General features: G+C 34.6%; 1 protein-coding gene across 1 annotated transcript in view; it reads right to left on the minus strand.

Moving 5' to 3' along the window:
- LOC130583047 (dystrophin-like) overlaps positions 1-14,608 on the minus strand; it is a 382,130-nt gene that overhangs the window by 311,418 nt on the left and 56,104 nt on the right. The window contains exon 7 of the mRNA XM_057382115.1: positions 5,059-5,294. Coding sequence (XP_057238098.1) covers positions 5,059-5,220 — 162 coding nt within the window. The 5' untranslated portion in view covers positions 5,221-5,294. The remainder of the gene's footprint in view (positions 1-5,058; positions 5,295-14,608) is intronic.

Here is a 14,608-nt window from a genome sequence, read left to right on the forward strand (position 1 = left end):
GTTTCATCTTCAGCCCTGCTTTGGGAGATAGTTTATCCTGGTCCAACAACAACCCAAGGAATGTCTGCTGTTGTGTATTCACGTGGAAAAAGAAGGTCCTAGAAGCTTTGAAAACAACCCTCAAAGCTCCATGACAGCACCCAGTAAGGGATGGGGCAAATACACTCTTGAAGTTTGATTCAGAAAGTGTGAATGTMAATTCCCAACTTGCTGGCACCACACTTAGATTCTGGACTGGCAAACTCTTCCCTTTCAGCACATCACACGGACTGGAAATGTTCAGCTCCAAGTGTAAAACCTGTTGTGTTCTTCAACAGTACATTATCCAAAGACGTGCTACATGGGTCTTTTTGTGCAGTTGTCACTAAAATGAAACTTCTACAAAACTCTGCAGACTTTAAAGGACACTGCCCAAAAGGGTGAAGATTTCACCTGGCCTTGAGCTGACACTTCTGACATGAACTATATGGACGGATACAAATATCTCTGTCTGTAACCACAACTTTTCATTCAACATGGGTGTATCTGGARTACACTGATTCATACTCAGTAATGCAGAACTGCAAATTTTAATTTGGGACTTACAGTTGCTTCTCTTATAACAGAATATAAATTTGGAAAATTAAATTTTTGTTTCCACAAAARTTTATTTTGGAAAACAGTTTCAACAGAAAATGTCCTGTTCTTCTGCTCTATTTCAGTATAAGATTGCATATGAAAATACACATTTAAATTGTATACTAAAATGCACGGTATATAACCATGGGAAAGGACAGATAAAAAATACTCAGACAAAAGGAATGTAAGTTAAGCCACACTTTCTTCTGCACAGTTTATAAACAAATATTTTTCCTTAACTGTTATTTTACTATCCATCATCTGAAAAAGATTCTTAACTATTGAAAAATCAATTACAATTAAAAGTGAAAACATTTCTTCATTCCAGTTTTGTTTACTTCTCTAACTCACAGAAGATCAAACTTGCCTTTTTTTCAATACTGACAAATTAATTAGATAGAAATATAATTCTCTACATCTTTTTGGATGACTACTTTTGGATGACAAACCTGAAAGTTTGTCATCCAAATCTTTTCCTTTTCTTAGCTTAAAAGTCTCAGTAACAGGTTAGTCTCATTCTACATAAATACTTCTTTTTTTTTTTTTTTTTTTCAGATTAGTCCCCTCCACTGCACTTAAAACTAAAGATCCAATCTATACTCTTAGAATCAGTGAATAAAAGTAGGCATTGAAAATTGTAGTCCCATTCATTAGTAATATTGTTTATTATAATACTTTTTACTAAATAAACTCTGTGTTTATCCAGTGCTATAAAAGSCCATGCTTTCAACTACATATTTCAAGAAGTTTGGATACACAGCACACCTTGGCAGAATCCATGGAGAGAATTCAAAATTTAAGGAGATGATCATAAATGATCTATTTGAACAGCATTGTTAATTAACTTCAAGCTTTGCACAGCCTCCATGATTCACTACTTTCTGAAGAAATCTATTCCTGSTGCAAACCATTCTCAAAATACAATGGTGCCAGAGTTTCTGAGTTAAGGTTTGTTGGCACCTTAAGTAAGGTTCCCATTTCTCTAAAGTGTAGCAAAATCGAGTTTATCATCCTGTTCCTCACAATTTTCTCTTTTATGAAGAACCCCCACCTGACCTTCAAATATAAAGCATATTGATTGTTTTGAAGCAAGGACAGTGAAATGAARCAACTGGGTGAACCATATTCGGTCATGTCCCTCACCTACTTACATCATGGAATATTATACATCCACAGTATTTCCCATGAACTTTATTTGCTTTATTTCTTCTCTAAAGAAACATTCCAAGTCTCTCATCAGCCTGGTTTACATCTCTTTGTTTAAGGATCAAATCCTGCAAAACATCAGTCTTAAAGTAGATGAGAAAAATAGAATACTTTTCCTTTAATGAAAATACGGAAGACACTAATGCTGGTAATAAATATCTTTRCTACACAGTGTTAGTGCCTTTTAATTTAACTATACAGTATTTAACAAGATATATACAATCATAGATGACTAAAATATGTAATGCCTTTGCTTGAAGAAAAAAGCATACCACTCTTTGACTGAAAGGTTAACTATAGATATTTAAATGACTACTCATTATGCTGCTCTTTTAGTATAATACTTTTACTATATATTATGTGCACCACTTAGGAGAATTTAATTTGTATTGTTTCTTTCATTAAGGGGAAGCTGCCACTAAAACAACCCCTTTTTTTTAAATAGTCATCTTTTTTGAGTTTTATTGTCCCATAATTAACCAGTGTATTCGCTATTCACACAAGAGTGCCAATTCACTGTGATCAGCTCCAAGCAAAGTTCAAGTGAGGGCTAACGATGTCTTAAACTTTTATGGAGGAAAAATATGGCAAAGTTAGTGGCTTTGATCCTGTGATACAATCAGATTGAAGTGAACTTAACCAAAATGCCCTCAGAGATGGAGCTTCAACAACATTACATCCTGCTATGAAAAAAAGGACAACCTAAGGTCACTTACTTTTACCTGGGTGGTTTGGAAAATGGCCTGTTACATACATTGCTAGGATGTGGGATTTCTTTGCTTTTAAAATGTTTGCTTTGACATTGCAATTCCTTATTAGAAATATTTCTCTCTGCTTCRAATGAAATATGAAATGGAAGCAAAACCTCACAACTGTAAGAGTTTGGTAACACAACAACAAGATGAGTTGTTTGATGTGTTCTAAATTCTGGGTGAGCAGCAGCTAGAGATGTATTATAATAAAACAGCYTTCTTGAAGCATGTATCTCTGTAATGGTGAATTTTTATGAGAGAAGAAGTTGGCTCTGTTTAGATGGTATTTTACACCYAAAGTCAAAAAACTGATTTAAAAAAATAGGTCAATCTACGAAGATGGAACTTTCATTAAATCTTACTGAGATCCCTGTAAAGAKGCAATAAACTCTCCAAATAAACCACAGTGCAGCACAGTGACTTTCAATGACTTTTAAATCACAACCACAGGAAAAAAAATATCCCTATAATCTTCTACAGAATATACAGATCAGGGGAGGTAAGCACTACTTTTGGATTTCCAACTTAGATCATATCTGGCGTGACTTTTCGGATTAGTCAAGTACCCACACCGCCAACTGCATCAGCTCACAGACTGCTGCAGATACACTACATGTTAGAAAGCAGGGTAGGTGTGTTTCTTTTGAGAAACTTAAAAATTCTTTGCCAGGTTTGAAAATTCTCTGTGCTAATCTCACACAATAATCCAGTGATAGATTTCAAAGAAGAATGAAATATTTCATGACATTCATTTCCATGGTTTAAGTGATATTAAGATGATCATTAGAGAAGAAAGAGACAGTTAACAGAACTTCAGTCTATATATAGACATTGGTTCTTCCATTTCATCAGAGAATATATTAAATGTCACATTCTGTTGCACAGCCAATTAGAGAGGTAAGCATGGCAAAAAAGAGTTTTCCTGCTGGTTTTGTTACCAGCACAGYGTGGTATCAGAAAAAGAGACAGGGCTACCCAGCCAGGAACAGACTGCAGCAGTGCTAAAATATTTTAGCCTTGAACTAAGATGAAATGCAAATACAAAGCAGTTCATTTTAAAACATGTATAACATTAACTGACATTCTGARGAGTTAATAATTTGATCTCATATTTAAGTAACAGACATCTGCAGAAGGAAGCAAACTATGGATTTTGCCTGCCAGAATAATATGYTGAATTGAGGTATAAGTAAGAAAACTGAAAAAATGAACCAAGTATTTGACGAGATAAAATTTTAAAACCAAAATTTTTTTAATAAGATTAAAAGATAATGTGTAAACGAGTCTTCTTTGTCCCTCAACCTTTTCAAATGACACAACAGCTATTTTAGCCTAATGCCCTGTGTAGATGACACTAGAATGATCACTTATTATAACATATCCATTCTGTTTGAAGGATATTTTAATTAATGAAGCAGAATATAATTCTACTTAATAAATATTATGATCATTAATCAAGAGGAAACTAACATGTTCTTCATCTAGAAGGTAAAGAAAACCAAATTTCTCAAAAAAAGAAAGTTTAAAACACAGGGGGAAAAGGAAAATATAAGAAAACAAGCAAAATTAATCCCACGAGGCATCAGCATGTTTTCTTATAAAATGTCTCCGTACAGTCTCAATAAAATGTATACCTTTTTTTCTCCCTCTATTTTTAGTTTAAGCAAAGAGAAAAAATGTCAATATACTCTTTACAGCAAATCAGATTTCTTTTTTTAAGAGGAGGAAGATGACAAGAWAAAACAAGAGAATCTTATAATAGGAAATCCTAAACTCAGTTTAGAACTGAACTGAATGGAAATTTAGCACTGAAAAGTTTTTCACAGGCAGGGCAAATCTTTTATATTGAACAATGTTAAATCTGGATAGCAGGTAATTACTTTAGAGCTGCATCATACAAAAGTACTTTTATTGCTACTGAGTAGCTAAAATTAATCCTTTTTTTCTCCCAAAACATGTATTTCCATATTTTTCTGTGTTTTCAAAGATAAGTGATGCAGTGATGCAGTTTTGCTGACAAAACAATTGCATTAATGAGCTGTTCTTTTCTTTAAGACAACTGAGGAGACTTTGATAAACCAAGAGCAGCATGTAAGCCTCCCAAAAGTTATTAGAGAAGTTACACAAGAAAAGGTATGAAACAGGGTCTCCTTCCTCCTGACAGCCTGGAGTTTACTACGCAATTCCTTTTTTTCTCATGAGGTTTATATTTCAACCGTTGGCTTGCATACCCTTAGAGCACAAGCAATAGAAATATAGATGTCTGCTTCAAATACCAGAGAAAATCATAAATACTCTTTCTTTTCTCCTCAATTAGTTATCCAAACATTTCATCCAATAATTGTGTTTATGGGATAAAACAGCTGAAGTGACAACTGGATGTATTGCAACCTATCACCTCTCCTGTGTTCCTTGTTGAAAGGATTTAATACAGAATAAAGATCATGAGGCTTTCAACTTGAAAAATCAGTGTTTCTCATACCTTTTGTTTGATGATCATGTCGTTGATGTCATCAAGATCACCTACTTTCACTCTCTGAGATTTTATCTCTCGATCCAGTCGAGAAAGCCAGTCAGTGAGTTCTGCCCATGCCTTATTGAAGTCAGCCAAGGCTGGAACCTCCAAAAGCACAGAAGATGGCATTTCTGGTTTGAAGGTGGTGGTTTCCTTGGTTACCCTGGTTTGTGTATCCACAGCAACAGTTTCACCAGGAGTTACTGAAAGAAAAAAACCACTAAAATTACTGAATAAATGAACTAGAAGAAATGTTTATTTCAGTATTTCAGAATTTATGCTGTAGAAGGGGTAAAACAGAAATAAGCTTATTTCTTGATATTATCTCTACTGAAAAGATGAAGATCMAAATTAAAAGAAAATATTAACTCATTTTCCACATTATGATATCTGCTTAACATCCAGCATTCTCAGCATATTCAAATTCCATCCTTGAAAGATCAGCTGGACCTGGTAACATTAGCAAGGTTCATAGTGTAATAAGAACTCCTCACTAAATGTTGCTGAAGRATTGCTATACATGAGTAATTTCCAAAAATCTAGTAGTGTGGCCATGCCAGAAGACAAATTGAAAAAAATTAGTTGGACTATCAAATATATCACAGCACGACCATGCATCAAGAAACAATTATCCTCCACTGCGTCCAAGTCACACTGCAGTGGTGGAATTCTCAGACCAAAAATCTTCTCACTGTTATCACCAAATGCTGTCCACAGGCTCCATGGCCAATATGGAAGCTGATACAACCAGAAATTMATTTCTGAGTAATTGTTTACCTTTCTGCTTCATAACTTGAAAATATTATGTGGTATTATTTGGATATTTGTAGGTTTTTTTTCCTTCTTTTTTTGAGAAAACAGACATATCTTCTTCTTAGTGTTTTTTTTCCTGATCTATTAGCTATGTGTTTTAAATAATCTGTAAAATATTCATTGTCTGGAATGGGGAAGAACACAACACTGAAGCACAGTTTGTGTTTCTGCAGCAAAAATAATGAGAGGTGCCACCATAGATACCATTGGACAGAGGAGCATGGAACATGAAATTATGCAGAAATTCAACTATTGATTTTTACTATTTACAAAGAAATGGCTATGAACTGTTGGGCTACTTTTGCCCTCCAGTTAATCAAGTAAAAACAATTACTCATATTACAATTACAATATTATTGCAGATGAGGCTATACTAAGTTGCATTTTCTCTTTTTTTTCTCATTTTTTAAAAACACCAACCAAAGAAGAAAAATATTAAAACAGAGAAAACAGAAGAACACATAGCATGGCTTGACTGAGATTCTGTACTATTAGAAAAGAGACTAAATACCTACACTTTAGAATCTCTATCTGAATCAATAGTTGAAACAGCAATGAGTAAAAACCAGGAAGGCTGAAATAAAAGCTTTGTGGAGAGTGTTCTACATTTTCCAGCACTGAACCACCAAATATTAATTTCTAAAGGACAGAGATGGGATTTTTTTCATTTTTCCCAGTCTTCTTACAGGGTAGAGAAAATCCATTTCCTGTGAGGTGACTTGCGTTTAACAAAACCAAACCAAAACACCGAAAGAGTCTAACCCCATGCACAGTAAGTTTTTAATTTTGTTCTGGTTTTTTTTTTTTTTTTTTTCCTTGCTATTACTTTTCAGAGTCTAACAGATTTTACCCCTGCAATTACAGCAAAGTCTGTTTGAAATCTGAAAATCCAGGTAACATGTCAGGTTCAACAATTTGTCCATAAATCCAAGGCCTCTGTGGCTTCAGAGATTCTTAGACAACAGAAAAGTTGCCTAATTCGGCATTCACATAGATTAAACTAAACAGAATTTGTCTAATCTCAGAGGAAATTTCTCTCACCATGAGTATTCAGGTACATTGAAGAACAATTTTCTAAGCTGGGACATCCATCAGTAGCCTTAGGGTATCTGAGAAGACTGCCTGACATCTCYTTGCATCTCATGTATTTTGGCCTGAGTACACAATCACGAGTTCACCAATGATTTGTTTATTTATTTATTTTTCCCCTAGTGGCAACTATTTCAGAAAAGGGTTTCTAGTCTTCTAATGCCTATGGGTTTACTGATCTGGATTTTGGCTTACAGGTTTTTTGTGGTTTGTTTTTTTTTTTTTTTTTTCCTTTTGGCTGGTTTTGGTTTTGTTTGATTATTTTTGTTTTTTCCTTTATGTAGTTTTTTCACATCAAGAAACTTGAAATATTACAAAAGAGATTGTAAGGTACTAGCAGAAGTGCAAGAGACCATTATAATATCCTCTCTAAAAATTTCAAGATCTACCACTGTCTACCATCATCTCCTAAGGGTGGTAATACTCTGTTCCACTTTGACTAACCATTAGAATATTTGAGTTATCAGATTATTTGCAAAAACTGTGTGTTTGCACTGTGTTTCACTTCTGACACTTATCTCCCCTCAGAACAAAAATGCCACTTGAGACAGCACCTATCCCTTATTTCCATTTTTTATGCTTGCATAGATTTGACCGTTCATTTAACAGAAGTGCATGAATGAGCAACTAAAATTAATAGACAATTAAAAATGAATGTTAAGTACACAACAGGTTACAACAGATCTCATTCTGAAACAATTTATCCAGAACTGAACTGACAGATTCTGTGACACAAAGGGGACAGTTCGATGCTTTTGGTTTTGCTGGGGTCATTTTATTATTAGTTTGTTTTTGGGATTTTTTTCCCCTGCAGAACTGGAATAATTTTTTTTCTCAAATATCTGAGTAATAAATTCTATCCTATCATAAAAACAATTAAGGACTTATTCTTTCAGGTTATTTAAGGGTTATAGTGGTTCACTTCTGTGATATGATAAACCACAAAACCTCAAGGACAATTAGAATTTAAGACATTAAACCACACAAATATTAAGTTTTTAACATGACTTCTCATTAGCACTTTCTGCTCTTTAACAAAGAAGTAAACAACACAGAACAACACTAGAAGAAAAATAAAATACAGAATAATAAGTGTGATTTTCAACTTGTTCTTGAACTTTGAAATACACTGGATGAAATTGTTGAGACTACGTTGGTAATTTTGCATCTTGAAAGTTATCTGTAGTGTTAAATTTGAAGAGTGAGAATGACTGGAATGTGTCATGAAATTCATATATTGAATGCAAAACCAACCAAAACAGAATGAAGCCAATTGTAAKGAAAGAATTCCCCCTCCCTCCTCCTTCTTTTTTTCTGCTTGTGTCAGTGTTGTGTTTCAAGAGAGGGTCAAACTGACAACTCAAAACAAATAAAACTCCTAATTTAGGTACTGAACAGGAACAGAACAGACAGGAAGAATGAMAACATTTTCAAAAGCTTCAAAGCCCTTCAAACACCTTCTTTCAAGCTACAGTCTTTAAGCAGAACTGCCAGAACAGGAATTTTCCTAACCACCTTTCTGAATCTTTTAGTGGTGCTTAAGTTGTAATTATGAAAGATAACTGCATCTACCAGATCAAAGCTTTTTGACTAAGAAAAAATAACACAGTAACTGGATGTGGATTTTAATTCAATCTGCATGTCTAACCARGGTTTTTAGTTCCATTGTGAGCAGCACCAGTTAAGGGAGAGACCAGCCTAAAATCCTTCCTGCAAAGAATAATAGCAACATGCACCCACTAAACTTTGCTCCTGTTTTAGCCGCGGAAACTCAGCTGCATTTTACTCACTCTGAGCAGGCAGAGGTAGAATATCTGTACAGATAACATCACTCAGTGAAATTTGTTATTTTAACACAGGAAGTACTGACTTTGGTGGCAGAACAAATGAATATTCCCTCAGTGGGCAAATCAGCATTACACTGGCTGGGACACTGCACACCAGGCAGGTTTGGCTTATTCCATGGGAAATTTCAGTGTCATCTTACCAGCACTTTATCCTTGTGAACTTGGAACAACTAAACTCCACAACAGCACACAAGTTAAGCTATGCCAGCTGCTAAAGTGCATTTTTTCCTTTATTTATTCATTTATTTCTTATACTGTGGCATTGCAACCAGTTTTCTACAGGCTTAGAGCATCCATGATCATATTCCTAAGTTCCAAGTAGACTGCTTGGAGAGAGATCTGGAAAGACAGTTCTGATTTATTTAGACTTGTTCCGGTGCTAAATTAATAGTCTCATCTCTGTCTGTCCTTTAATGTTAAGGAAATAAAGTTGAGAGTACATTGAGTTCTCCCTTTCAGTGCAGCTCCTCCATGCAAGGTGCTCACTGCCAGSAGCACTTTTTCCAAGGGGCTACAGCAACCTGCCAGGTGTTCCGGGTCACAAAGGATTTCCAAAAGCAAAATAAGAGTGGCAAACAGAGCTCTGATTGAATATAATCAATAATATAAATTTATTATCTAAAAAAAAGCCCACTTTTCAAACTTTGAAGTTGGAAAGCAAGTGATTTTTTTTTTTTTTCTGGTGATCTGAACTCAAAATATAAGTCTTCATGTTGATCAAAAATTGCCAACAAAATTCCACCCACAGCTCCAAATGTGGAAAATATGCATCCTTAGARCATTGTATCTCTGAGCTAACATTTTCTTAACATTTTAATCAGCTTTAAAAGACAAAAATCATGTTTCAAAGTGAGTCTTTTTTCTATTTTAATACAACACCAATGTCTGATTTTCTTAGCCTTGAATATTTAGTAAAAACAGTTCCTAGAAAAAGATGACTTGGTAACTGTGTCAGGCATATTTCATACATGGTAATTTTTATGGACTATAAATGGGTAAAAGTTTTATGCTTAATTTCATGAACACTTAGGGAACATTCACATTATGTGTWACTGTCATCAGTTTAAAATACAAGTTAAGTGCCTAGGCTACCTTTACCTCTAGAAGTTCTTTATGATTCCTAACAAGTCATTATGGATTATATATAATTTTAATTATTACAGGCAAAAGAAAAAAAAAAGCTGATAGTTTATAGGATTATTAATAAAAGTTTAGGTCTATATTAGTCTGTGGGATGGAGGGAGTGAAACTAAAGACCCCCTAGAAGTTCAAAAGAAAGAAGAAAGTCAAGGTTAAAAACCTTAGGAGAAAAGAAAAAGATTTAGAAATGAATGTGTACCGCCACATTTGAAAAATAACTACAAAAATTATGGTTTCTAAAATGTCACTATTTCTAGATTAATAAACAGCATCCAAACTTAAATTTTAGTAGGAAGTTCCTCCAAACACAATAGAAAAAGGTTTCAATATGTCTTTCACTCAWTGTAAAGTCCCTTCCAACCTCAACTCCTCTGTGGTCTGTAAAGCCATATTCTCAGTTTCTCTTTAAAATCCAAAYTGGAAATCRTGTAATGACAGAGAATGCTTTGGGAAGGAGGCAGCTGAAGATAATACATGGGAATAATCCTGGCACAGTGTATGTAAACAATTCAAGTGACTGCTCTACATGTGGTGGAAAAAACATTAAATTTGCAGTATTTGATCCTAGTTAGACTATGACCAGGGACAGGTAGCACAAAACCAACCGAAGATTGCAATATATATCTGTAAACAGAGGTAACATTAATCTGCTTGGACCTATTGTTCCATTCAAACCTTTCTGAAAGATAAACTGCTCTAAAGTTCAGTCTCCTTTCAGTAATATAGCATTGTCATGGCATTCTCCAAGARCCTTTCCTTAGGCAAAGTTCAGCATGATTGATGGGGCCACTAAAAATTGAAAAGCAAAGAGCTATGATATRAATGGATCACTTTTAGTGAATGTGGGAATTAAGTAGACAGAAACTGAGAAAAGGTGGCCCAAGAACCTTTCATATACCTTTTTAAAAAGCAGTATTATTTATACCAATACACAAGGGATTTTTTTTTTTTTTTTTTCCCAAAGGATAAGCGTTTTTTTCTGTGAGCAGTTGTTACAAAAGGGTTTCATGAAAATGAATGTTTTGTACTACAGCAGTTGTGGTGCTGTAAAATCAAATTCTTTCACATACTTGCCTTATAAAAAACGTTGTGACAACATCTGTCACGAATGATGCAAGCACCTCTCAGTATTCCTTTTGTCAGTAAAAGTAACAAGTTCCTTGATTTAGTATGCAGCTTTCAATTGGGTTTCAATCTATATGAAAACTATTCAAATTTCCAGTGTACTGCTCTTGGCATGTAACTGAATCTTGGCAGCTAACACTCTGATATAAGGAAAAAAAAAACAAAAAACCCGCACTGCCAGGAGATCCAACTTTTACAGTCTCATAAAAATCACCTCTACTAATTTTTGTAAGATCTATATATTTATTTAGCAGGCATAAATTGCTATRTTAGCCAAGAGGAACTCTGAAAAAAGGGTGTGAAAATTGTACACAGATACAAAATAAAAGGGAACCAGTGGAATTTTAGGTACCTTGTAGATAAAAAAAAATAAATATAACAAGTTTGAAGAAGCTGTGAAATAATCAGAGCTTAGTTACTAGATAATTCAACAGCTTTTCAGAATTAATTCAAAAATGTCCAAGTCTACTCTTATTCTTCAAGCAAAAAATTACACAGGATTAAAACTAGCTGTTCAAAGGAAATGTCATCACCTTTTTTCTGACAAAGGAATTCCTGAAATCACTACAGGCACATTCTGTTCTTCCATCGGAAATGTTAAAATATTTTGCCAGGCACTACTTTGTGAAAAACTTTCCAAGTTTTTTGCTGTAATGCTTACTTATCAGCTCTAACTACCCTCTAATGTTTTTCCAGCTATTTTAGTGTCACCCTAAGAGGAATTGCCTTAGGGAAGACATGTGTTGTCTGACCACTAATCTGCTGTTAAAGAAAACATCAGTAACACAAATCTCTTCCTGCAATCTCCATCACTACATGTTCCCCAGCTACTCCACACTGATACAAAGATGGCAGTCTGACACTTCAGTGACAAACTTCACTTAAACCAGAATAAAGAATTTTCCAACTGGACTGGAAGAGGTCATCATTTGCCATCTTTTCCTCATTTTAGCCTTYTACAGTTTAAGGAGCAAGACCTTCTGTCGTCATCTCATGCCCTMTGACTAGAGCAGAAACTTTGGAAGTTATTGTGAGCTTTGTTCCTCATTCCCTGTGTTCTCCACTCTGCTCACACTCTTTGGCTGGCTGTTTCTCTGTCGAGYAGACCCAACTCTGTGGTAGCTCCATCCACAACAGAAACATTAGGAAGGAASGATGTCAAAGACTCAGGTAGGGCATGACCAGGATGTCACAGAGCACTGCTCCCTTTAGGAGGAAAAGCTGGCTTGCTTTGCTCTTTTAAAGAGAAAGTCAACAAAGAACAGGCAGGTCAAGAAGATGGTGTGCAGAATGACCCATCACTTCCTATTATTCTAGCAAATTGAAGAGATTTTCACACAATGTAGTTGTCAATAGGGGCCTAATTACTGTACAGAAAGAAACAGAATAGAGAGATTACTGCTATTTGCAGGATGATGTTATCTGGATACTCAGATATCACAGTAATTTGGGTTGTAGCAAAAAAAAGGGGKAGAGAGAGAGTGTATGGTTAAAACATTATAAAAGAAAAGTGACTTAAATATGGAAAGTTAGAAACTTAGTTAAAAAACCTGAAAAAAGCGCATTAACTATCATTTTATTATGGCTACTCTTTTGCTAGGAACTCTGCTAACTCTACTCCCTTTTCCATATCCGGAATAAACTAACCTAAATTCTTGATTCTATCTATGTTTTTAAAATGAGAGTTGCTACGTTTTTTTTTCTATTTCCATAATTGGATTCTGTTACCAGGTTTATGGCAATCATATTAAAAAGTCCAACCATAACTGTAACCTAGTTCTGTGCTCTCACCTGATATAGGTCATCAATAACAGTCTGAAGAATTCTAAAGTATGCTATCATTTACATTTCATGGGATTTAATCAAAATAAATCAGGCAAATCAGCTGCTGCTAACTATTGATCAAGACATTAAATGACAGAAAACAAGCTGGAAAGCTTGTTCCTCAGAAGAAAATACCAGGTCATATTTTAAAAATGGAATAGAAAAATGTGGTCCTTTGAAAGACTGATGATAACACTAATATTATTTACATCATAAATCCTGAGAGCTGTGCATCAACAACTTGTAACAGAATAGAAAAAAGTAGACCTGGTTCCATGTTATCTTTAATGTCAGCAAAACAGCCAAATCCTGTTTTGACTTTCTGATTTATGTTTAATCATAGATATGAGTACAATAAAAATTCTTAGCAACCCAGAGTGAGTTTTATTGAATCAGCTGAGACCTGAAAAAAAAAACCAAGTTGAAGTTCACATTCCTTTTGTAAACTGCACTGTCACACCTGTTTGTTACAGATCTTTAGCAGGGGAACCTACTGCAAGATCCCTGAAATAGGATGTTAAATATAAAGGTGTAACCTTTGGTTTTATTCAAATTGGGCTTTTGTGGCTTAAGTRCATTTTGCATGTATTTTTCACCTGTCAGAAAATCCAGAAAGGAATCCTCAAATCAAGATATGTTATAAAGATCAAAATAGAAATTCTGAGAATAACAGAGATTTGTGTTTCTAAACTTGCTTATTATGTTTTTATTCATGCAGCTCGGAAGGCATAGTGTCAGCTTTTTATATAGATGCTTTTCATTACTTCTCCCTGTTGGTGTTACAGCACATGCTGTGAATGACCTCCAGAGATTCCTGAAGCTATATGCAGAGAGAAAATTGAATCTGAAAGCTTTATTAGACAAGTTTGTCTTCAGCTTGTGTCTGATGTCAGCTGTATGGAAAAATAGAACTGCTTGTGAAACTGGGTCCTGACCTTGAAAAATCTCCAGTCAAGTGGTAGCAGATTCAGTTTTGTGCCATATTTTTATTTGTTAGATGTGTCACATATGAGAGAAGTAAAAAAACCAAGGCTCTTAATGGAAATTGTATGGAATAATTAGACACTTCTTTCCTGAATACAAAGGGGAAAACAATTATGTGGCAATGTACACAAGATAGGGCCATCTGAGGCTGGCAACTCTGAACCTCTTTACTGCAGAAGTCTGTAAAGTAAAATGACTCAAACCCAAGGCTACTAAAATTATTTATATATACCATTATTTATTCCTTCATCCAAAATAAAAGGTAAATACARTAATCTATTCCTTTACTAATCCACTTTATACAATAGTGAGCAACTTTTTTTAGGCCAGCTGACGGAAGGAGGAATCTACTGTTACTGCTCTCTAATGATTTAAGAGCTCTGTGGTATGTCCCCAATGCATTTTGATCTATTCTATTTCTCTCTTGCATTTTATTTTTGTAAAACATTTCATAGAGTTAAACCAAATTAAAAAGTTACAATTAAAAATACATTTCCTTTAGAGTCAACATGTAGAAGTATCAGAAATTATGTAGTTTAGACATTACTGTTATTGGAAATGGCATTTCTCTCTCCTCTACAACTCATGGTAGTGGTCTTCTTTACTGATGTCCTAAAACTAAAGTGAACCAAAATGAACTACTGGCAGTRGCACTGCCTTCTAATTCAGTGTAGAACTACTTCTCCCAACAGTTA

This window comes from Malurus melanocephalus, unplaced genomic scaffold, assembly GCF_030028575.1.
Source record: "Malurus melanocephalus ecotype Western Australia unplaced genomic scaffold, MMel_1.1 scaffold_550, whole genome shotgun sequence".
NCBI lineage: Eukaryota > Metazoa > Chordata > Aves > Passeriformes > Maluridae > Malurus > Malurus melanocephalus.